A 22436-nucleotide genomic window follows, 5' to 3' on the forward strand; every position below is an offset into this window, starting at 1 on the left:
ATCAGATAATTGAAGAAGCTGGTACAACGTGTGTTTGTATAGCAGTCCATTTCAGTTGCTTCTAGTTGGTATGCATACTGCATGTATAGGGGGATATACATGCTGCATGTGTAGGGGGATATACATGGTTATATGAATAAGCAGATGAATAAAGAAAGTAAGGCTAGTATGCTGGAAGCCATGGATGAAATGGAAATCAAAGCCATTCTCTTCATTATAAAAAAAAGTAGTATGGTATCAAGAGTGCATTTCTGTCACTAGAATAATACTGTATGAAATGCTTTATGTGTGTAGATTTGTGCTGCTGACATAAAAAAAATCCAAGAATCATTACATTGTGGTCTGTTTATAAAGTATTCTATAAAAATTTAAAAAATAAGTATAAGAAAATGACTCTCCAAACCTGGCTAGTTTACTGCATATTGTGCTCGGGAACGACTTAAGCACTCAGTAGCTGGCTCGCTTATTTATTGCTCACTTAGTAAGGGCTTGAGTCTGTCCTCTTCCCAGCCCCTTCTCTTTTTAGTCTTGGCTATACAGTTAGGAATACAAGAATGTAATTTTTAACATACTTCTACTGAGTTTTTGGTCGTTCTTAACAACAGGTAAAAATGAGGTTTCTGTTTTGTTGTTTGTTGGTGTGTGGGGGGGTGCTGCTTTGTTTCACCACTGTGGCTGCTGGATGGTTAGTCATGCCAAAGGCATGGGTAAGTGAACTGTATCCATCATCGACCAGGGCATAGGTGTAACCTGGTCAGTGATGGATACAATTCCATCATTGTAAAAGGTGTTTCCTTTACAGTATGTAAAACAGTTGTTAATGAATGTACATCAGTAAACACATTTTCCATGACTCTGAATGCTTGGCTGTCAGAAGACCATAATATTGTGAAAATATCTGCCACTTTGATCTGCTTGGCCTTATGAGATCTATGTAAAAATTCAAATGGTAGGAGTAGGATTATAAAACTGATTGCTTGCTGTAAAAGTTTGAATGAACCAAATGACACTATTTAACATGTTTTGTTTTGTGTTTTTTTTTTTTTTTTCCCATCTTGACTGATACTTGGTAATGGATCCAAATTCTTGTGAATTTTATGAACGTGACCCCCATCCCCCTGTGCCTCAAAAAATCCCAGAGTGACATTATAGCTTCATTCAAGTGCATGGGAAAGCTTCTACTGACTTGACTACCAGCCTGAAATTAGTTCAAATTATTATTTGAATTTCCCTTCATTTGATATTGTGTTGATGCACCTACCTGTATTAAGTGCAGCATTTCTTGTTCATTATGCTTTCAGTGCATGCACTCTACATGCAAAAACATTTCTAGTGTTTGAGATTGGAATGTGTATTTCTCTTCACATTTGTAGGAAACCAATTGTATTAACCATTTGTTGAGTGAACATCGAAATCTCTTTTTCCTAGGATCAATCATTTGAGATGCTTCCGTTGACTGGGAAAACAATAATATTTGATAGCTTTCCTGATCCTTCAGATACCTGGGAAATAATTGAAACTATTGGCAAAGGAACATATGGAAAAGTTTTCAAGGTGTTAAATAAGAAAAATGGCAGCAAAGCAGCAGTCAAAATTTTGGATCCTGTTCACGTAAGTGACTTAAATTACTTGGTTTGTGCTTATTTAATTGTAAGTGAATTTATGTAGTCTTTTTTTCTTTTAATCTTGGTAGATCATTTGCATTAGAAGTGATAGTGAAATAAACTGCTTCAGCCTGCTAATTAAAATATATTTCCTAGCTATCAATGCATTTTTCATATTGAAAGTGATCTTGGAATTGGTTACATACGGTAGAAGTCAGAAGTATACCTAAACTTTTGTTACTTTTACTTTTGGTTCCCCCTTGTTTATCTCTTACTTTGAGAAGCAGAGCTGGTTATTTTCCTTTTTAGTACCAGGAGTCCTAGCTTCTTCTATTTTTACTGGTTTTTCCTTTCTTTTTTTTCCATACTATCCAGTAAGAAAGTTTTCAGTGCTTTAGATGTACCTTCAAGCATCTATTTTGAGTACATGCTTTTAGCTGACTTACATGCTATGAGTGATACTTTAAAAATAAAATGGCATACTTTAATTTTATTGCTGTTGTTGGTTCTGCATTTTCAGAATGTGCCAAAATACGTAGATAGCACAGAGGGATCTATCTTTTCAAATGGAAAATACAAAGGCAATAGCTCCTACATACAAAGCACCAGGTGACTGGGAGGTGGAATTATTATGTTGTAGAGTATGTTTTTGTTCTCAGTAACTGACATTTGTTGAGAGGCAGATTAATTAATGCTCCAAGACTGAGGAAGAACATTATTCTGGTTTGTAAAGGCAGACCCTGTTGACTTCAGTGGTGCTGCCTCTGGCTTGGGATTTTTCTTGAGAACAGTATCCCACAAAACATGGAGAGGGAGCTGTCCCTGTTTCAGGTGGCCCCTTTGAGCTCATCTCTTGCATTCACAGTATGGGGTTGTGACGCGTGTGCTTCCATTGCACGACATCTGGGCCGGAAGGGAAGACCATGTCATGCTCTGTGAAACACTGCAGGTCTGGCACTGCACAGCCACACAGGGCTCTGTCTACCCCTGCATATCACACAGTGTCAAATTATGATCCCGTGGCCCATAACTCCATGAAAATGTGTTTGTGAAAACATAGCGTCTTGCATTATTCTTGATGTGTTTCTTGTTGTTCTGCTTTTCATTTCAGCATGCTTTCAAAGCAACAAAAGGAGGCTCATCTCAATTCAATATCACTTACCTCTCCCAAAGTAAACATGATTTGCAACCAAGTGATAAGTATCTTGATGAATTCAAATGCATTGGAAACTCTATTTTTGACTCTGTTGCTTTCTGTAAATGAGGTTCTTGTGCTTACAATGAATAGGCAGGACTTTCTTGCAGTTGGTGTTCATCTAAATGCCTGTATAGCAGGAAATGCTCCTGCTTTCATCTGTTTCACAAGTGTTCAGGAATGATTGTTACGCGGCAGCTGGCTATGGCAGGGATTACTGAAGGTATGGGGGAGAATTTCAATGTTGTGTACACTTTGGAGGTTGTAGGAAAAGGATAAAGAATGATGACAGGAAGAAAGAAAAGGCAGTAAAGCTGATGCTAGGGGAAAGAGAAATAGATTAAGCAGGAGATAAGGCAGTAGAATGTGAAGAATTCAGAAGAAATACAGTGGATAAAGATGAACATAAATTGAAGAAGGGAAGAGGTATAAGTAATGAAAACAGATTCCTTATTTTAGTGAAAACATGGAAGTCAGTAATGCAGTCAGCATCACACTCCAAGACTTGAATTTTTTATCTGAATATATTCTCCATTTTATTCTTAATTATTTCCTTTTTTTATTTTTGTTTGGGTTGGAAGGGACCTTAAAGATCACCTAGTTCCAACCCCCCTGCCATGGGCAGGGACACCCTCCACTAGACCACGTTGCCCAAAGCCCCATCCAACCTGGCCTTCAACACTTCCATCAATGGGGCATCCACAGCTTCTCTGGGCAACCTGTTCAGCACCTCACCACCCTCACAGTGAAGAACTTCTTCCTAACATCTAATCTAAATCTCCCCTCCTTCAGCTTAAGGCCATTACCCCTTGTCCTATTGTGCCCTTGTAAACAGTCCCTCTCTAGCTTTCTTGTAGGCCCCCTTTAGGTACTGGAAGGCTGCTAAAAAATTCTACATATAATTAGAATTATAATTCTATAATTAGAATTCTGCTAAAGAATTCTAAGTAGAATAGTATTCTTTTCCACCTCCTATTTATAGGAGGTCTGGAGTAGCTGCTAAAATGGCAATCCAATATTAGAACTAGGGTGAAAGGAATAAATTAGTTCTTTTTGTTTAAACTGAAAGTATTATTAATGGCTGCAGAGGGAGCCATTGCAATGAAGAAAAAGGTACTTTCTCTATTTTCTTCTTCAAATTTTACAATTTTTTCTTTGAAGTTGGTTTCAGAATTGTGCCAGTTGAGAGGTGAACTGAAAAAAGGGCAGAAGAAATATGCTTTTATATCACTTGATTTAACTGATATTTCCAAATTAAACTGGGAAACTACATTATCATGGGTGATGTGAAACTGAAATAAGCATTTAATGCTTAATCCTTTAGAGCTCTCACATTCTTTATGTTGTATAACAGCTCAGATTTTTGAAAGTGAAACAGGAAGTAAAAGTGTTGAAATGACAATATATGAAGATGGAACTGAGGATGCTCGTAGTTTTGTCCTAAGGGCTGTAAGTAAATACCATTGTACTTTAGGGCTCTTAGCCAAATTATGCTATATCTAAGTTCATTTGAAAATATTCCCTCTACCATTTCTAGAAGAGGTACTACCTGTGGCTATGCTTCATGCAGGTAAATATGTTCAATTTGAACCAAATATTTCAAGTTCTCTTCTTTCATGAAATGTAGACGAAGATTTTTCTTACTAGTGTGCACTGAATGAATATTCCATTAATTTCATTCTCTCTCTTTTCATTTCTCCTCCTAATAGTAAAAATCTCACAAAATCTGAGTACCTCTCAGGAGACAGAAACCTCTATTAAATCACAGTAGGACAGTGGGCTAATTCTCTTTCAGTTTCCCCAAGGCAGATAGAACTATTGCATGTTTTGTGTGTAGGGTTTTTTTTTTGGCTTTTGACTTTTTGGGTTTTTTGGGTGGGTTTTGTTTTTGGGGTTTTTTTTTTTGCTTTATGATCTGTCCTTTTGTTTTTACCAGATGCATTCTCTTTCTTCATCCCCTCTTATCTCCCACTCTTTCCTTTTCCGTCCTCTGCCACCTTCAGTACCTCCGTTTGTTCTTCCTTCCTTGCTTCTCTTTTTTTTTTTTTTAATTGGCTGTATTCTGTATTGTGCTTATGGGAAAATTAACTTACAGCAAGTTCCTCCTTTTTGTGAAATAGGAAAACTTCTGCTATTTTTTGACTACTCCAGTAAAAAAACCTCTAAAGCCCCTCCTTGTGAGAAGACTTACTCTTGTAATCTCAGTATGAAAGTTGAACAGCCCAATCCGTGACGGGCAAAATTCTTTGAGACCAGTTAAGAAATAGCCAAAGGCTAGTATGAGGAACTTGAGTTGGACTTAGCATTGGAGAGACCTCTGTGAGAAACAAATGAGCAATATCCTCTTAGGGGCAGATGACTTTGGTGATGAACAAAATGAGAGGGAGTGTCATTCACTGGCACTGCAAAGCATCCCTTTTCTCTGCCATGGTCCCTTCCGTTTGGCAGTGATGAGACAGGTTTTCAGCACTGAGTAGGTGTTTTTCACTAATATGAAATCCTTTCATATGGATAGTGGAGTTCATAGGTAGCCTTGCGCTAGAATTGATTTTTCATTTCTCTATATCTTTTTAGGTGATTGTAAATAGCAAATTGCATTAAAGTGTTTTAAATCTGGAAACAAGTATGTTAACTTTTTTTTGAGATCTAAACAATGGGGGGAAATGACTACAGCTATTCTGCCTCTACCTGTGGCCGGGATGGATTGAATATTTTCTCAGCATGACTGAAACACAGTCTGATAGTGTCCCTGAATGAGCTCTTCCAGTGCATAGGTGGAAGGGATTACCCAAGTCATCTGGTGCCCACCATTGCTAGCATCCATGTTTGGCCTGAAAGGGCTTGCACAGCTCCTGGTGCATGTGTTGACAAACCTTGTCCTCATCTCTCACCTCCAAGTGGACTTCCCTTGCTCACTGTGCAAGAAACATGAGGTCTGTAATGAAAGACTGACAGAAAGCCACAACTCTACAGTTCGGTGCAAGAAGTCACAGAGATCATAGATGTCACCAATTTCTGTGATAGTAGAAAATGAGAAAAATTCCCAGATGTTTCTAGAAAGTGGGATGATAAATGAGTAAGATGTGGCTGCAGTCATACTTGTTTGTGCACAGAGGGGTAGAGAGGTAATTCCAGCTGCACCATCTCTAACGGGGGATACCCTTGAGACTAGAAAAGTGACCTGCAACTTCCCAAGGCATCTGCGTGCTCTCCCAAAAACGCTCCAGTCTGTACCTACCCACTTGTGGATTGCACTGGCTTTGCCTTGAAGTGCTCCTTCTCCATTCTCCTGAGGGCTGCTCTGTCATACCCCATATGTTCATTAGTTGAAATTGGTAAAGACTGAGTAAAAACCAAATGACTGTTTCGTATTGAGTAAATAGACCCAGGCTTTGTAAACCTGCAAATGGTACATTCATGTTCTGTTTAATTTTTTTTCTTTACATTATTTCAAATGACATTTAAATAGCCAGAAAAGGCTATGTGGTTTTGTTTGGGTTTTTTTAAATGGCTATCATTATTAATTTATTGACTGCTATGTATTTCTCATTTGTGACTCTAGGATATTGATGAAGAAATTGAAGCTGAGTACAACATTTTGAAAGCTCTCTCTGATCATCCCAATGTAGTCAAATTCTACGGCATGTACTATAAGAAAGATGTGAAAAATGGAGACCAGCTTTGGCTAGTTCTCGAGGTAAATAATTCAGAAAAATACACGTTTTCCCTCAGTTAGCATTCCTATGTTGAGTATAATGTCAGTGAATAAGATGCAAGTCATTTGTTTGATGTTTTTCTTTAGAGTGGTTGCATGTGAAGAGATACAGGCTGTTGTTTAGTCTTTTCAGTGTTCTGAAGTAATGATCTGCTGTGAGTTCAGCATTCTTATTTTGGTATTATACTGTTAGCGCTGTGCCTTCAGAATTAGGATACAAATTCTAACAGGACTTCATAAGATTTGCTACCTAAAATCTTTCTTTGGTGAAAGAAAGATTCATGGGAATCTTTGTGCAGTAGCATTTCTTTAAATATGACTAAGATATGACATAACAGTTAAAGAAACCACTATGATGATCTTTTTTTTCTAAATGAAATTATAGAAATGAATTAATTGCTTTTTTTGTGTGCAAGTAAATGCACAGATAGACAAATAAGCTGAGAAAAATAGGCTACTGCCCTTTTTCATTTGCTGAATACTGTTGAAAGCAGCAGGATTTCCTCAAATGGAGTCAGAGCAATGTAGGGCCTGTAATATGTGTATTTGAGTCTTTAGTTCTGACTAATCTAGGAGCAAAGAGCTTGATCATTACTGTTTTCATAGATTCACTATAACCTATTCTGCAAAAACTTCCTCCTCTCTCCAGAGGAAAATGAACAAGAATGTCTCTAACAGCAATAATGTGCCTTTCATAACAATCAAGGCTCTTGCTGATGTTTGATCAGTGTTTGATAAGGTTGAGATTGAAGAATTGGTTGTATTTTATGATTTGTCAGCTAAGTGAATACAAATCTCCTGCCAAATATCTTGGATAACAATGGTATCTAATGCTGGAAACAAGCTTTAAAAAATACTTAAGTTCTAAAAGCTTTCCCAAATTCTTCTGACTTGCATTGGGAAGATATTTTTTAAGAATAGTTTGCATTGGAAATCTTAATAAATGATTAGGTTAGATTGACATCAAAAGATGCCAGCTCTTTGTGCATTGGGCACCTTTGAAAAACTAGCTTCTGATGTGTCTGCTGGGCATTTGAAACTCCATCTGTGAAACTTCTGGCCTGTAAAGGATGGATGCCAGGCAGCCAGGATAGAACAGACTGTGAGGAATCAGTCAAATGTTTATATTTTAACTTTTCTATTTTGTATGGATTTATTTTCTTACTGTGAAAAACACAAGCCTACATCTGGAATATAAGTTTTATATTTACTCTTTGTGTGCCAAGCTGTACATGTGCAAGTGCCAGTATGGAGTGTGTGGAATAGTGTTGGATGCTTTCTGTCACTGGACATGTAGATCTATGAATGCAATGGGTTTCAGTTAGTGTGTGTACATGTAGATACGCATAAATAGAAAAATAAATTCCAATGGTGTCTTTGGTGAAGCTTTACTTTTAATAAAAGTATCTGTCAATGAAAACTGTCATGCAACAGATTCCTCTGTTGAAGTGTCACCTTCCTTTCAGCTTGTGTGCAGCTTTATAGAGCTGTTGCAGCTTGTTTTTCACAGTAGCTATTTAGATGTCATACAGTTTATAAGAATGAAGATATCTTCATCATCTCTGTTCTGTTTTGTTGGGTTTTTTAACAATATAGTTGTGTCTAAATTCTTAAAGGTGGCGATTAGTCTTTACCTTACACAGACGTCTATTTCCATTGTTTTGGGTTTTGGAGGGGTTTTTAAAATTATTATTTTTATTTTATCATAAAAGAGCATTTTAACTTCAGAACTGTTGCTTCCCCTGAAGAGGGGAGTCCAGTCTTGAAATTTAGATTTGCAGAGTTTGATACGAAGGAGGAGATCTTTCTCATCTTCTTCTCCCAAAAAAAGCTATCAACTAATCCCTGCAAATTCTGTGTGATCCTCCAAAATGAAGATGGAGCGTTTGCAGTCAGCACCTACCCTGCAGATATGTTCCCAAAGACTGGAAGGACAACCAGTGTAGACAACTGCGATTTGCATAAGCTGAAGCAGCTTCCATAGTATCTGAATGCAAAATGATGTCGAGGAGGAAAAGTAGAGAATCAAATGCAGACTATTGTACACTGTAGTATTCTGGATTCCTGCAAAGCTGCAGCTGCCAGGGAGAGTGGGGCATTGGATGCAGAGCTTGTTTCTCTGCTCTGCTTTTGCGTTCTGTGATGGGACCTGTGGGCAGGAGGTTTTGGAGGGAAAGTTTCTCAAATTCCACTAGGAACAGGTTGTGATAGATGGCAAAACTCAGCATTTAGCAATGGGCTTAGATCCACCACTGTAGTTACAACAAAGTTACTCTGTGGAGTGTTCGAATCCATGTATGTAGATGTTTGTTATTAAATAATTTTTTCCTAGAGGAAAAAAATCCTCAGCTCTTTAAGACATGTCCCGTGCAATGCATCAACAGCAAGCCAGTCTGGAAAAAAGGATTGTTGCCGGGTTTCTTTTCTCCTAGTTCAGTCCTCAGCACTGGTTATATGAACTGTACTGTTCAATTCTTACACCTTTTTTAGTATATACATTGTGATGATTTTTGAATATCCCATAGTTTTTGGTAGCTGTTTTGTATTGTATTTGATTATGTTTGAGTTTTGGGGAAAAGAGGCTGATCAGGTTTGAACTAGGCTAAGGTAAGTGGCTGAGATACAGTTTTGAGGCCAAAATTGACCAAGTAGCTAAAAAGACAATGCTACAATATTGTAAAGGGTTCTGAGAGATTTTAGTCCCAAATACTTGAATTATCATAAAATTATCAGACCTCATAAGTTACCACCCATTCTGACTTCTGGAAAAGATCTTGGATGCGTTTATGATGAGTTTATTGTAGTCTTGGTGTGAAATATTCCACCCCACCTTCCATCTCTGTTTTCCAAAATAAATCTATTCTTATGTGATTTGGTACCTGTTGTACTTGTATTCTCACTAGGACAAGATAGTTGGACATTCAATTTTAAACTAAAATTGTCGCTTTCATTTGCTGCTCACTCTAAGCCCTGTGTCAACAGTGAGGCGCTGGGCGTTCACTATCCAGGTTGAGATGACTGACTAGAAATCACTAAGCCAGATGACTGTCAAGAAATATTTACCTACAACTGAGTGGAATTTGGAGCTGACCTATTGATGTGGGTCATCTGACAGTTTCTGTGTCTATAGAAGCCAAAACCAGTTGCTTCAGAATGATGGAAATGATCTGTTACAGAATAATCCTGGGTAAACATGAGGTTTCTTCTGAATCTCCTCACTTAATAATTGCCTAATAATAGCACATGCCTTCATAGAAAATCTTTTTTCCAGTTTGAAGTAAAATTCCTCATTTTCTACTGAACATTTGGATTTCATCTTTTTTGGTTGTAGCTGTCTGTCTGTGTGCTAATGTGCAGATTACCTTACTGATCTTGTAAAAGCATTTTGAAGCTGCAATGCTGTGAGCTGGAAATATGATTCTGAGAGAGAAGGAACTATTGTTCATTATTTTTTTTTCCTGTTAAATATTTTTTTGATAAAATATCAAGAGATACATAGTCTCATACTTTGATTTAACCTTTCAGTGTAAATCTAATCAGTTAAAAACAGGCATAATGATTACTTGGAAAATCAAAAAACCTTTTTGCATAACACACGACTTCTGCGTGTGACACTCTAGTACAGTATTTATAGGAGAAGTGTAAAGTTGTTGTGTTCATCTTAACACGAGGACCTAAATCTGAGACTAGTATAGAATATGAATTTTAACAAATAATTAAAAACTAGAGGAAAATTAATATGAGAGCTTTTAATGTGATTAACATTTTTTGGTAATAAAGCAAGCTACCTTTCTCAGTTCAGCATTTTTAAGGAAATCACCTAGGGGAATGAAAGTAAGACAGGAATATATTTGTACGGAATAACAGTACTCTTGACTCTCAGTTCAGAAATGCCCTTCTCCCTGTAGGCTGCCCTCAGATAGACTGAGCATGTGCTCCTGTGTGGATGCTGTTCTAACCACATTTATAATAAAAAATGTTGCTGAGGACAGGATTCTTGCCAGGTGTATTAAGCCTTGTCATGTGTGTCCAGAGGTGCAGACAGAAGAAATTGGCCTATTGAGTCTGCGTTGAAAAGAAACCACTTGAGTATTATACTTGCGATGAATCATCTTAGCAGTTTCATGTCAGCAGACATCAGCATGATGACACAGCTAAGGCAGAGTGTGCTATAGCCTGTTTCTTTCTGCTCTGGATGTTAGTTCAGAAGGGAATAGATCTGAGATAGTTGGAAATCAGCTGATGGAAGATGGAGCAGAGAGGTAAATCATGTCAGGCCCTACAAGTGATCAGGCAGGTCAAGGGCATGTGGGGAGAACAAGTGGCACAGTCCTTGCCTGAGGTCTGCTGCAAAGAACAACCTAGTCAAGACTGAGTGAAGGCTGAAAATACAACAGCAAGGTAAATGGTAGGTGTTACACAGCTTTTACTTACTACTGTAAGCCAGAGGCCAAGAATCATAATGCAACGTATTTCTAGAGTTCATTTACTACACAGATCAGGTAGAACTTTAAGTAGCATCTCAGTCCATTTTCAAAAGACGTGTAATTATGCATGCCTTATTTGAGATGGATTTGGGGTTGCAAGTCACATAAGTAAGCTAGTATATTTTATCATTCTCAATATATTTTTGTAGGAAAACAAAGGGAACATGCCTTATTTTTATAGTAACAAAAAAAAGGTTACCAACTTAGGTTGGCAGGGGAAAAAGTTTGGAAGGAGCGACTTCCCACCCAAAAATACCATTTCGTAATTTCAGAGCATTTTGTAGAAACCTTTCATTTCTGGAGAGGTGGAGGCAATTGCCAAGAAGTTAATAGAAACACATCCCTTTGTGCTGAATGTCAAGAAGACTGACAAGGCATTCTTTTTAGGTGTTTTTGTTCTCCTAGTGTGTACGTGAACATTTCGAGAACATTTGCAATGCCCTGCTGAGTTAGACCAATGGTCCATGTAGCACAGCATTCTATCTCCTGTGGTGGCACTAGAAGATGGTATTTAGGAAGAGTCTGTCCAATTTTTGCAGTCCATTTGCCTCATGCTCTCCAGCAACCATGATTGTTGTATTAAGGGTGTCCCAGACAATTCTGTTCAGTATCCATTTACGGACACACTAAACCTGATGATACTGCCATGTTGTACGGTCTCCTTTTAGAGCATGCAAGTTTAATTTCTGTGTCATTATTATATACTTATTTGTATATATAATATTCCACATAGTAGGATATAATGTTTTCAACATTATGAAAACATTTCCAAATCAAAATATTTTTCAAAGTGTGGTAAGAAATTTAGAATCCTGTTTATTTGCGAAGGAAGAATATGTTACAGTTTCCAGTGGACTGCAAGCTCTGTTTCCTGACTAGCTCTAATATTAAAAAGGACCTTCACAAACAATATTTCCGTAGCTACTACAGTGTGTACAGGTGCTGTTTATGCACAGTCCAGACTGAAATGAACCTGATTCATCTTCATTCTCATGTAGAACCTTTTCTTGTTCTAGTGTAACCTTCATCAGAGGAATCATGTGAAAGTGTAGAATAGCTTGTGCTTGCAACCTGCTTCTCTGAAGAAGTGGCAAGCTTGCCTTTTCCATTCCCTCAACCTTTTAATGTGGGAAAATAAATGCATTAAATAAATTGGTAACTTGTATCACTCTACATTGTTGCAAGCAAAGTGGTATACTTTGAGTTTGATCTTCTAGATGTTTCTTGACGTTAATTGAACCTGCTAACCAGACACTGATCACTCAAAAGAATTACAGAAAGATTATCATGGATTATTGTGATCCAGTTGGCAGCCATGTTTGTTAATTTTAAATTTGCCTGAAGTGATTCAAATTTGTTCTTTTGATCTTTCAAAGTTAACATCAAGAGGAAAAATAATAAATGTGCAAATATCTGAATTCTCTTTTTAAATCCTTGGGATGCTTCTATTTGTGTTGCTTTTTCCAGAAAGAACAAAATCATTAAACCCAATAAATAGAAGCTCTCAGGAATTTGAATTAAACTAGAACACAGAAAATTGTAGTGCATCAGTTCTCCTGGTACTCTTTTTTGCAAGCATAGACAAAGTACAAACCCATGGTCTGGATTCCATTTAAACCGAGTGAGGACACTGTAACAATTTTATAGGTAACCCCGTATGGAAAAAAGGTGCTGAGGACAGGCTGAGAGAGTTGGGGTTGTTCAGCCTGGAGAAGAGAAGGCTCCGGGGAGATATAATTGCAGCTTTCCAGTACCTGAAGGGGCCTACAGGAAAGCCAGAGAGGGGCTGTTTACAAGGGCATGGAGTGATAGGACAAGGGGTAATGGTTTTAAGCTGAAGGAGGGTGGATTTAGATTAGATGTTGGAAAGAAATTCTTCACTGTTAGAGTGGTGAGGAGCTGGAACAGGTTGCTCAGAGAAGCTGTGGATGCTCTATCCCTGGAAGTGTCTAAGGCCAGGTTGGATGGGGCTTTGGGCAACCTGGTCTAGTGGAGGGTGTCCCTGCCCATGGCAGGGGGGGTAGATCTAGATGATCTTTGAGGTCCCTTTCCAACCCAAACCATTCTAGGATTCTATGAATAAAGTGCTAGTATACCAAACTGCCAACCTGCTATACCAGGGTAACGGCAGTCAATTGCTACTAGATTATTTCTAGTGGGTTGCCTGGCCTGGGAAAGCTTGCACATATAGCCAGAATGCTTGTAACAGGGTAAGAACTGTGATAGAACCTCACAAAGACTGTTCTTGTGTGATGAACACAGAGTAGCAAGCCAGTGTAGTTCCTACTCAATTACCAATTATAAGGGCAGTTGCAATTGTCTGGTGAGTTACTTATTATATGAGTATATAACAAGCAGAGATTCCCTGATACAACTCCTTTGTGGTTTTGTGCAGATCCTTCAGAAGCATTACCATTCTTGAATTTGCCCAGAGATGAAGAGCCCAGCACAATGTGTAGACTATCAATTACTCACTCCTTTCCAATCCCAAGAGCAAGTCTTCATAGCAGGGAGCTTACATCAAAGCTTTAAGCCAAATAGAACAAATGGATTTGGAAATGGAGAACCAAGGGGATAACAGCAGTCAGTTGTGATCTCAAGCAGCTGGAAGCATGTGTCAGCATTGCAGCACAGGAGAGTAATCCTCCTCGAAGGAGGATAGCTCTGTGGTTTTCTGTTTGTTTTGGCTGCTCCTTCAAAGCAGAAAGGAAAACCTGTTATGCCTACAGTTTGATGAGTGCTAGCACTGTGAGTTGATCAAGGATGGGAACAGATGTGTTGTTGCCTAAGGAAAGGTATCAGGACTGCTACGGGTCCTCACAGTAAAAGCAACTAGCTCGTGTTTGATTTGATTGAGAAGGGGCAGCCAGCATGAGGGTTCAGTGGAAGAATGGCATGGTCAGAGGTCACCAGTTAGGAATAAGAACTCAGTAAGATCAAGAGAAGAAGGTGTTGCAGTAACTCCTGGGTAAAATGAAGAAAGCTGAGCAATCCATCTGCAGTGCCGCCTCGGGCCTGGACTGAGTCTGCTTGCTGTTGCACTGTTGTATCTGCTGTTAGGAGAGAGAAGTTCAGCAAATCACATGCTTCCAGATGTTTGCAAACGCTGGCTGTGGTCACAAAGACAGCCCTAGAATTCATGAAATATGTATAAATTTTCCTCACAGATTCATAAATGAGTAGTGACAGCACAATTTACATGTGTGTCAGATAGAGAAAAATGAGTATAATTAATGCCCAAATCTTGTGTAGCTAATAGTTTTGGATCCTTCACTGACCTATTATACATGCAAGAGTTTCTGATCATGTTGCCTTTTCGACATCGCATGTAATTCTAATTTATGGTGAAACTCATTGAAGTACAGCCTTCTTCTTCTTCCTTTTTTTTTTTTTAAATAAGAAGAAATCCTCTGCTCTGTTATATAATGTCCTATCTGTGAAGTATAGTTACGCACCAAAAGAAATACCAATCTCAGCAGGTCCAGTTGCACTGGGGAAGGGAGATTTATTTTCAACTAGGGAATTGAGATACTAACAGTGTAATTCAAGGTTGTGGTGTGCTTTGCTACAAAAGAGGAGTAACCACTATCCAAAGTAAAATCTAGGTATTAGTGTTTTTAAAAAATTGAGGCTTAAATAGCCAGAAGCATAATATGAACTTGTAGGTTCAGGAAAACCATAACAATGTATTATGAAAATCAGGTCCCTTTCCTACCTACGCATACACAAAGAAAGGCAGAGATATATCATCCAAATATTTCTGCTGCTGTTGTGTGGCTTAACTGAGTGAGGCTTCAGCTGTTTGAGAGCTGGGAGCATGTAAAACATGCTGAGAGACAAGTAAAAAAATACCCCAGACATGTACCCCCCAGAAAAAAAACAAACCAAACAACCAAGAGAGATTATTCAACTTTGACACTTGTCTGAAATTTTGCAGTTGGTGACAATATATTTACTTCTGAGTTATTAATTTTGATTTTATGAGCTCTGTAGGGAGACTAATAAGTTCTGTGTGCTAGATAAATAGATCAGTATTTTTTAAAATCTGTTTATCTAGATAATCTTCATTGACCAGGGGTGCAATGCATTTACCTCATTCCCACATCCCAAGCTAAAATGGCAAGGAGTCCATGTGTGGGGCAGGGGATGGGTCTGGCCCTTGCAGTGAGAATGTGCTGTCAGTCCCACGTGGGCAACACAGCGAGACTCTTCACAAGACCCTGCTCCTGTCCTGCATCCAGGCGTAGGCTCCCACTTCAGAGTGCTGTCTGTGCCAAAGCAGGCTGGGCACAGAAAAGAAAAGCTCAGAGCAAGGCAGGTAGTTCTGTCCTTGTCTCTTGCTGAGCTTTCCAGTGCCGTGCAAGAGTCCTGATGGCCAGCAGTAATGCATTTTTCTCTCCATTAGCTTGATCTCTTTCCTTTCTCAGTTAATGGTGTTGTCGCTCTTCAGGGCACTTCTCACTACATGGAGGAGGGAGAGGGGAGCTGCTGTCAGCATTGCAAAGCAGCTAATGCTTGTTCTTGATGTGGAAAGACATTTGGCTGAAAAAATTTGCAGCCTCAGAGCTTGGAGCCTGCAGGAAGACTCGGAGCCTGGGGAGACGCTGATCATGCGATCTCCTTGTGGGACGTGGCATGGTGGGAGTGACTCAGACTAGTGTATCTGAAGTTGTCCTGGTTTCAGCAATTTCATGTCATTGAAGCTGTTGGGACTTCAATTGTTGAACTCCACTCGAATGAAGATTTCATCTTAAAAAAATAATATAATTGTAAGGAATGGATAGGAGTATGGAAACTGGAGTTGTTCTTATTGCTGTGATAGTTTTGGCCAGAATGGGAAGATCTAAATTGAGTGAGATGCGTGTCTCTGGGAGGCCTCTGAGTACCAGGCCTGGAAGTGAGTCCCGCAGGAATCTGTGGGAACGCCTGGAAGCAGGACCCAACCGTCTCAGTTTGGCTTTCAAAGAGATGAGCCTACCTGAGATAAACTAGAGACATTGCTATATTGGTTACTTCTCTTTTACATGAAATAGAGGACCTTGTGGTATGTACAGATGAATAATTTATTTACTATTTTCCTTTGGCATGTTTACAGTATGCTTTTGTTAGATACAGCAGTTACTATACACAGATATGTTTCCATCTAAGGGAATAAAGGCAAGTTTGTGGAGTTTAAAAAAGCTTTGAATGGAAGTTGTTCTGTATAATGGAATATATAATAGGAGTTATAATAAGAAAGCAGATAGATACACACTTTTTTGATGTGGGAGATTTACTATAAAACAATAATCTTTCAGGAAATTAGCATAGTGGAAAATAACTAGGCCATTTGGGTTTTATGGGGGGTAGGGTGGGGGAAAACGAGTTGACGTGTCTAATTATTATCAGGTATTTTCAAATGACATATATAGAAGAAAAATTAAACAATTGAAAATTGCTTTTTTGTATTTCTCAACATGGGTCGTTTTTCACTAATGTCTTTGGTTATAATTGCTCCATTCAGACCAACGCTGAATATTTTGATCCATTACATGTCTGAATCAGCCTTGATTTCTCCGTTTCTGATGTGGCCCTCTCTGGTTCCCAATTATAGCAATTTTCACTCTTGAATTATATCCTATTTTCTCAAGATCAAAGATGTGTAGCTACAACTATCATTTGATGCTTCGAAGTTTTAGTAAATACTCGTAATTTCTCTGTGTAATGAGTATTTCATATTACATTGTGGTTTGCACAGTCCACATCTTTTAAACAACTGGTGAGCATATGTTATAGCCCACCTTGCTGGAGAATACTGCATATACAAAAAGCTGGATCTGAGTAACCTCTAACAATTTTTGCCAGCATGGATTAAAGCAAAAGCCTGGAAAAAAAACCCTTGAGTTTTACTATTCCACTATGTAATTAAATAGCATGTGAATACTATGCTTCTCACAGTCTACTATTTAACATCACTTCACTTTCTGTACATTTTATTTTTGAACACATCTTTACTAAAGATCTGAGGTTATTTAAAAAAAAAAAACCCACAAAACCCAAAAAACCACCAAAACTACTAAACCCCACATTTGCATAGCTTTTGGTTAAATCCCAGATTTTCAAACCTCCTTTAGCTTTAGTGGGGGGTGGCATCAATCATGGTAAGGATGCTTGAGCTAAGGCTCGTCTCTTTTTGCTTCAGACACCTGAGGGTTAAACACTTAAATTCAAGTGTGATTGATAGTATAATTTTGCTGTGTTTGTTCTCAGTTTACACGTTGCATCCCTTTATAAAGGGAGTGACTGGAGCGAATGGACTTGCCTGTTCTTTGTCAGGCAGAGAGGCTGGAGGGTGCAGAGTATGGGAGAAGAGCACTACAGCAAGGAACCAGGAGCTAGGACGTGCAGGAAGCAGGCAGCCAGGTGTCAGTGGTGACAAAAAGAAGTTTCTTGGGCTCCAGAAAGGATGTCAGAGTTTGTTGCAGTTCAGAAAGCTGCTGACTTAGCTGCAGCTAACCCCTGGAAGCAAGGAACTGCCTTGCCCAGACATAGTGAGCATGGAGAGATTGGCTTACAGAGCACTTTAATTTCAATTCTGTCTGATGTAGTCTCTCCGAGTTAATCATTCCAGTAGTTTATTTAAAGGGGAAAAAAAAGAGTCTTTTGAGTTTAGCATCCTTTTGATTCTTACAAAATTCTCTGTAAGAATGTTTTGGTATGTCCTTTGGGATGTTCTTGCTGCTTTAGGGTCCCGTCATGGTTACTGAGTCTCCCTGTCTCCTTTTGTAGTCACCAGAGAAAGGCAGGCAGCTCCTAGAGTGGTTGACCCATCCTGCACAGTCCTGAGTGGAGAGGAATTGCCTTTTGGCTGAGTTTTCTCAGCTTCACGCCTTCCCTAGAAGGAGCCTTTAGACAATCCCCACTGTTTGGATCTGAGCTTCCCCATTCATGCTTTCATACTCAGTAGGGAAGATTTTTATTGCAGTCATTTAAATTACAGTGAATTATACTAAATTATTGTCTTCATGTAGGAACACAGACATAAAATGAATTATGTGTAGTGTGGACATGGTAGTGCTTGGAACAACTGTCTAAACCCCAAATTGTATAGAAATGATGCTACAAAACAGGAAGATGCTTTGAAACATTTCCTAATTGGTGAAGAGTGAACAGAAGCAGCGTGGTTCTGAGCAGGCAGTAAAAGCTGTGAAGTGCTCGCTCTTACTGCAGGCTGCCTTGTTTGCTTATGAGATTCTGTGTGTTTTCCAGAGCTTCAGCTGAGCTTGCAGCAGTCAGTAGAAATACTTCTGCTGGCATTATTGATCCCAAACTCAGACCCTGCTTATTCTCTCTAGCTAAGTGAATGGTTGCGCACTCTAAATACTATTTTTACTCCTGCTCCTTTTGTATAATAAAATGATGAATTGCACTAAGTTTTCTGTATCAAAATGTTCTGTCTTGGTAAGCTGCCTCTTGCATTTGCTCAGAAAGTCCTGGACTCTTTACTGACCAGTGCCTTTCAGTTTTGTAGTTAGGTGAGCTCTGATCCTTCTATTTATTTGATTTTTTTAAAAATTACAGCTGTTTTTTGGTGTTGCCAGGCTGTGAAGCTGTAGTTGAAGGTCCTTCAGAATTTCTGTTGTAAATATATTATCTGGTGATTTAGATCTCAGTTGCTTTACACAGCACTATTCCAAATCATAGCTTGATCGTACTTCAGCCATATACTCTTTGGGGAGGAGATGTGGATAGGTGATACATGAATTTCTTCATTAGCAACTTCATGGGCATGTAAACGTATTATAAGATAAAGAATGTGAATTATGGGATGTTGCAATATGAAGTTTGCATCAGGAAGAGCTAGCAGGGGCATTCAGCTGAGCTGTGCCCAGTAAACCTTTTGTACAGCACTGTCACCTACTTGCATTTTTTCATTCTGTCAGAGACAAAACAATATTCCAAATGTTTTACAACAGGAAAAATCCTCCTTTGAGGGGATTATTTCTTTTTCTTCTTGTGTATGTAAAGCTGTGTGTGAAAGAAGAAATTTAGAAAAAAACAATATTGGCATAGATGTGGCCTTTTCCATTTTGACCACAATGTGAGACAGAGATATCTGTGTCCTGACTGAGAAACAGGCTGTGAAGGCTAGCATCATGTAAAATGGAATAGGCAAACTTTTTCTCTGGCTGGCTGTCTTGTAAGTGCATGTGCATGACAAAGAAAATAGAAAGTTAAAAGCCAAACTGAAAGTGAAGAAATCCAAAGCAACAAACACCCGTGAGGCTGTGACTAACACAGCCTTGGAGGTGCTAGATGATGTACGAGAGCAAAATTATAAATACCACATGGTTTGTGATCACTGAAGCTAAATAACTCAGGAAAGATGTCTGTTTCAGTGATACATTTCTTTCACGCTAAATTGAAAGCAAACAGCTTTACCTAAAAGCACAGAGCCTTGCTATGGTTTTTTGGTTGTGGGTTATCTTGTACTGTTGTTAGGAAAAATAGGGGCCACACTGCACATCTTTCTTCCATTTGAGGTGAAATTAAAACTACGCTGTACAGACAGGAGCTGTGTATTGAATCGCTTGGCCCATTGAAGAAACTGATTTAGTTCCCTGTAAGTCTTCACAAGGACCTTCAGGTATTTGTGGTCGGCATTAGGTGCTGTCAGTGGAATGTGCTTTTTGGGGGTAGTAGTTGTGAAGACATGTCACACCACAGTCAGAGAACAGGAATGAATCTGGTCACAGCTGACCCGGCATGACAGCCAGTATTGTGAGATGGAGAGTCCGTCGAGTTGTCTTGGAGACAGAAGGCAAAGAAAGGGGCTCTGGAAATGGCCATATCAGGTTGATTCTGTTCTAATAGAGATGATTTGTTTTGAAAAGGTGAAGATGGAAGGAACTTTGAGTGAAAAAGGCCCCAAAATAATTGTGTTCGCTTTCCTGAGGAAGGGAAGGACGGTGGAGCAGCAGGGTAAGGCTAATGAGCTTTAGGAGTGTAATGGTTCACCCAGCTCGGGGAACTGGTAGGTAGCTGTGCTTAGGAAAAATTGTGTAAAAACGAAGGAAAGCAGGATAGCTGGCAGTTATTGAAAGACATTAAACACACAATAACAAATTAGCTGATGCAGAGAAAAGATAAAAGCACAGTAAGAGATGAGTAAGAATGCATCAGGCAGGGTTTTCTTCTTGAATGCCTTCAAATAGGAGAAACAAAAATGCACAGCTAAGGTACAGGCATTTAAGGATGAGCTCAGAAAGGCTAATGGCAAGTGGTAAAGACAAGATTACATTACTAAGAAGAGAGAGAAATGAGGTAAAAGAATGTTTAATACACATCTTTACAAAGTGAGGAAAAATAATGACCATGGGAAATACAGACCAGTCTGTTCAACTTTGATACCCACAAGGATTCTAGAACAAGTTAATAGAAACCAGTTTAGAAATACCCAGAATCCACTAACATGATAAAAGTGGTCAATGTAGATTGGGCCAGAACAAATCATATGAATAAAAATATCTTCTTTTAACAGGATAACTGGTGTAACAAGGGGCAAGCAATAGCTGCGATTGTGTCTTTTGTACAGATTTGGTATGGTTCCATGTGACATTCTTGTGAGAAAAATGTGGAAATACAGAAATTTCACCTAATAAAGCACTTTACTTGCTTTTCATAAAATGGACTCAAGGAATAGTGATCAGTAGTTCACTTTGAGGCTAGGAGAACCTCAAGTGGGCCTCTGCTTTTGGCCTGTTTCTGTTCATTAATAACTTAGGTGATGAGACAAAGTCCACATAAAAAGTCTGGAGTGGACACCTAGTTTAATTACAAGTACGTTGGAGAATGGCATCAGATTCACAGTTGTGAATACTGGAGGAATGACTCGCAGGAAAAAAATCAGTGGAGACATGCAAAATTACTGCTGTCTGTAGGAAGAAGAAATGGGACGTACCTGACTAGGCAATGGGACTGCAGAAGGGGATTCTCTGTAACGTGGAGATTATTCTGTTCTGTTCAGCTTTTCCCAGCTAAGACAAGACGTCCAAAGGAATTCTGTATGCAATTTGGAGCAAAATGTGTCACAAACAAGAGTGGCAAATTGCAGGCGGGGTAAATGTAGAAAATATGGATGATTTCAAAGGGTTACAGCAACTAACTTTGTACAGGCTAGAAAAGAGAAAAATGAGATATTGTGACAGTAGTCTGACAGAGATGATGTTAAATAGAGAATAATGATCATTTATTTTCAAAGACTACTGGAGGGGAGGGCAAAAATTAAGCAGTTTTCTTGGCAGCAAAGAAGATTCGTGTTGGATAGTAGGAAAAATTCTGTAACTGTCGGGCAAGTGAAACACAGAAACAGGCTACCTAGAAGGACTGGAGTCTCCCTCAGTGGGAAATTTTTAGGAGCAGGTTAGACAAATACCCATTAAGGACCACTTGAAAGTACCAGATCTCTACACTGTGCCAATGCGGTGGACTAAATTAGTTCTTGAGGTCCCTTTTACTCTTTAGTTTCTGTAGTCTTATGACAACAAAACAGCAGCAAATAAGAATCTTTTCTTCTTACAGCAGTCAGTACTAAAAGGAAGGTACAGTCAGCTCAGAGGCTGGCAGCGCTGCTGGACTGCATGCTCAGTGGAACAGGTCGGATTATTGATCTGTTCTAAGAACAGAAGAAAATAGAGATTAGTACCTGAGATGCCTTTAGCATTCTTACATGTGATAACATTAAAGCAAGTTTGGACAATGTGACTGTTTCGTAACTATCATTTGTGCATGCCATAAGTTGTGCATATGTGATGTACTACCCAGTTATTTATGTCTGCGCAGCTTGTAAAGATGGGGAAGGTAGTAATTGTAGTTGCCCCACTATTCGCATCCAAGCTACTGAAATAAGATGAAAGCACCTTGACAACTGCAAGATGCAAGCAAATATTACCTGACAGCTTAGTACAGATGCATAAATCAGGAGCAGTTGGATGATTAAAGGCTGTAATAACCCTAACAGAAATGCAACTGATAGTTTTCTTAAAAGCGAAGCTGATACTGAATGCTTATTCAATGGGTCAGATGAAGAGTAAGACCTACAAAGAACACCTGCATGACTGTGATGTGATAGCAATTTTAACTGGCATTTCATGTCTTAGGATCATGCTATTTTATAAATCTATTGCTGCAGATAGCTTTGCATACCAATAGCTCAATTACAGTAGCACAGGGTTGTGGCAGATGGGTGGGTGGAGGACTGCATGCCATCTGAGTGCCAGAAAATCATAAGGGAGGAGCCCTTCGTTGCCGCTGTAGAGGAGTCATAAGCACCTCTTCTGATACAGCTATGTATGGCTATCAGAGCTACAGCCTTTTCAGGCAGGTTTTCACATGGAACAAGCCTTCTATCAAATTATTCTTCCCCTTGGTCTGAGTATGAAATATTTCCTTAGTCC

At 39.0% G+C, this 22436-nt stretch overlaps 1 protein-coding gene across 1 annotated transcript in view; it reads left to right on the top strand.

The window, feature by feature from the left end:
- The first annotated feature begins 1443 nt into the window (after positions 1-1443).
- MYO3A (myosin IIIA) overlaps positions 1444-22436 on the top strand; it is a 113261-nt gene continuing 92268 nt past the window's right edge. Inside the window, exons 1-2 of the mRNA XM_075747154.1 lie at positions 1444-1611; positions 6362-6496. Coding sequence (XP_075603269.1) covers positions 1444-1611; positions 6362-6496 — 303 coding nt within the window. The remainder of the gene's footprint in view (positions 1612-6361; positions 6497-22436) is intronic.

This window comes from Balearica regulorum, chromosome 2 (genome assembly GCF_011004875.1).
Source record: "Balearica regulorum gibbericeps isolate bBalReg1 chromosome 2, bBalReg1.pri, whole genome shotgun sequence".
NCBI lineage: Eukaryota > Metazoa > Chordata > Aves > Gruiformes > Gruidae > Balearica > Balearica regulorum.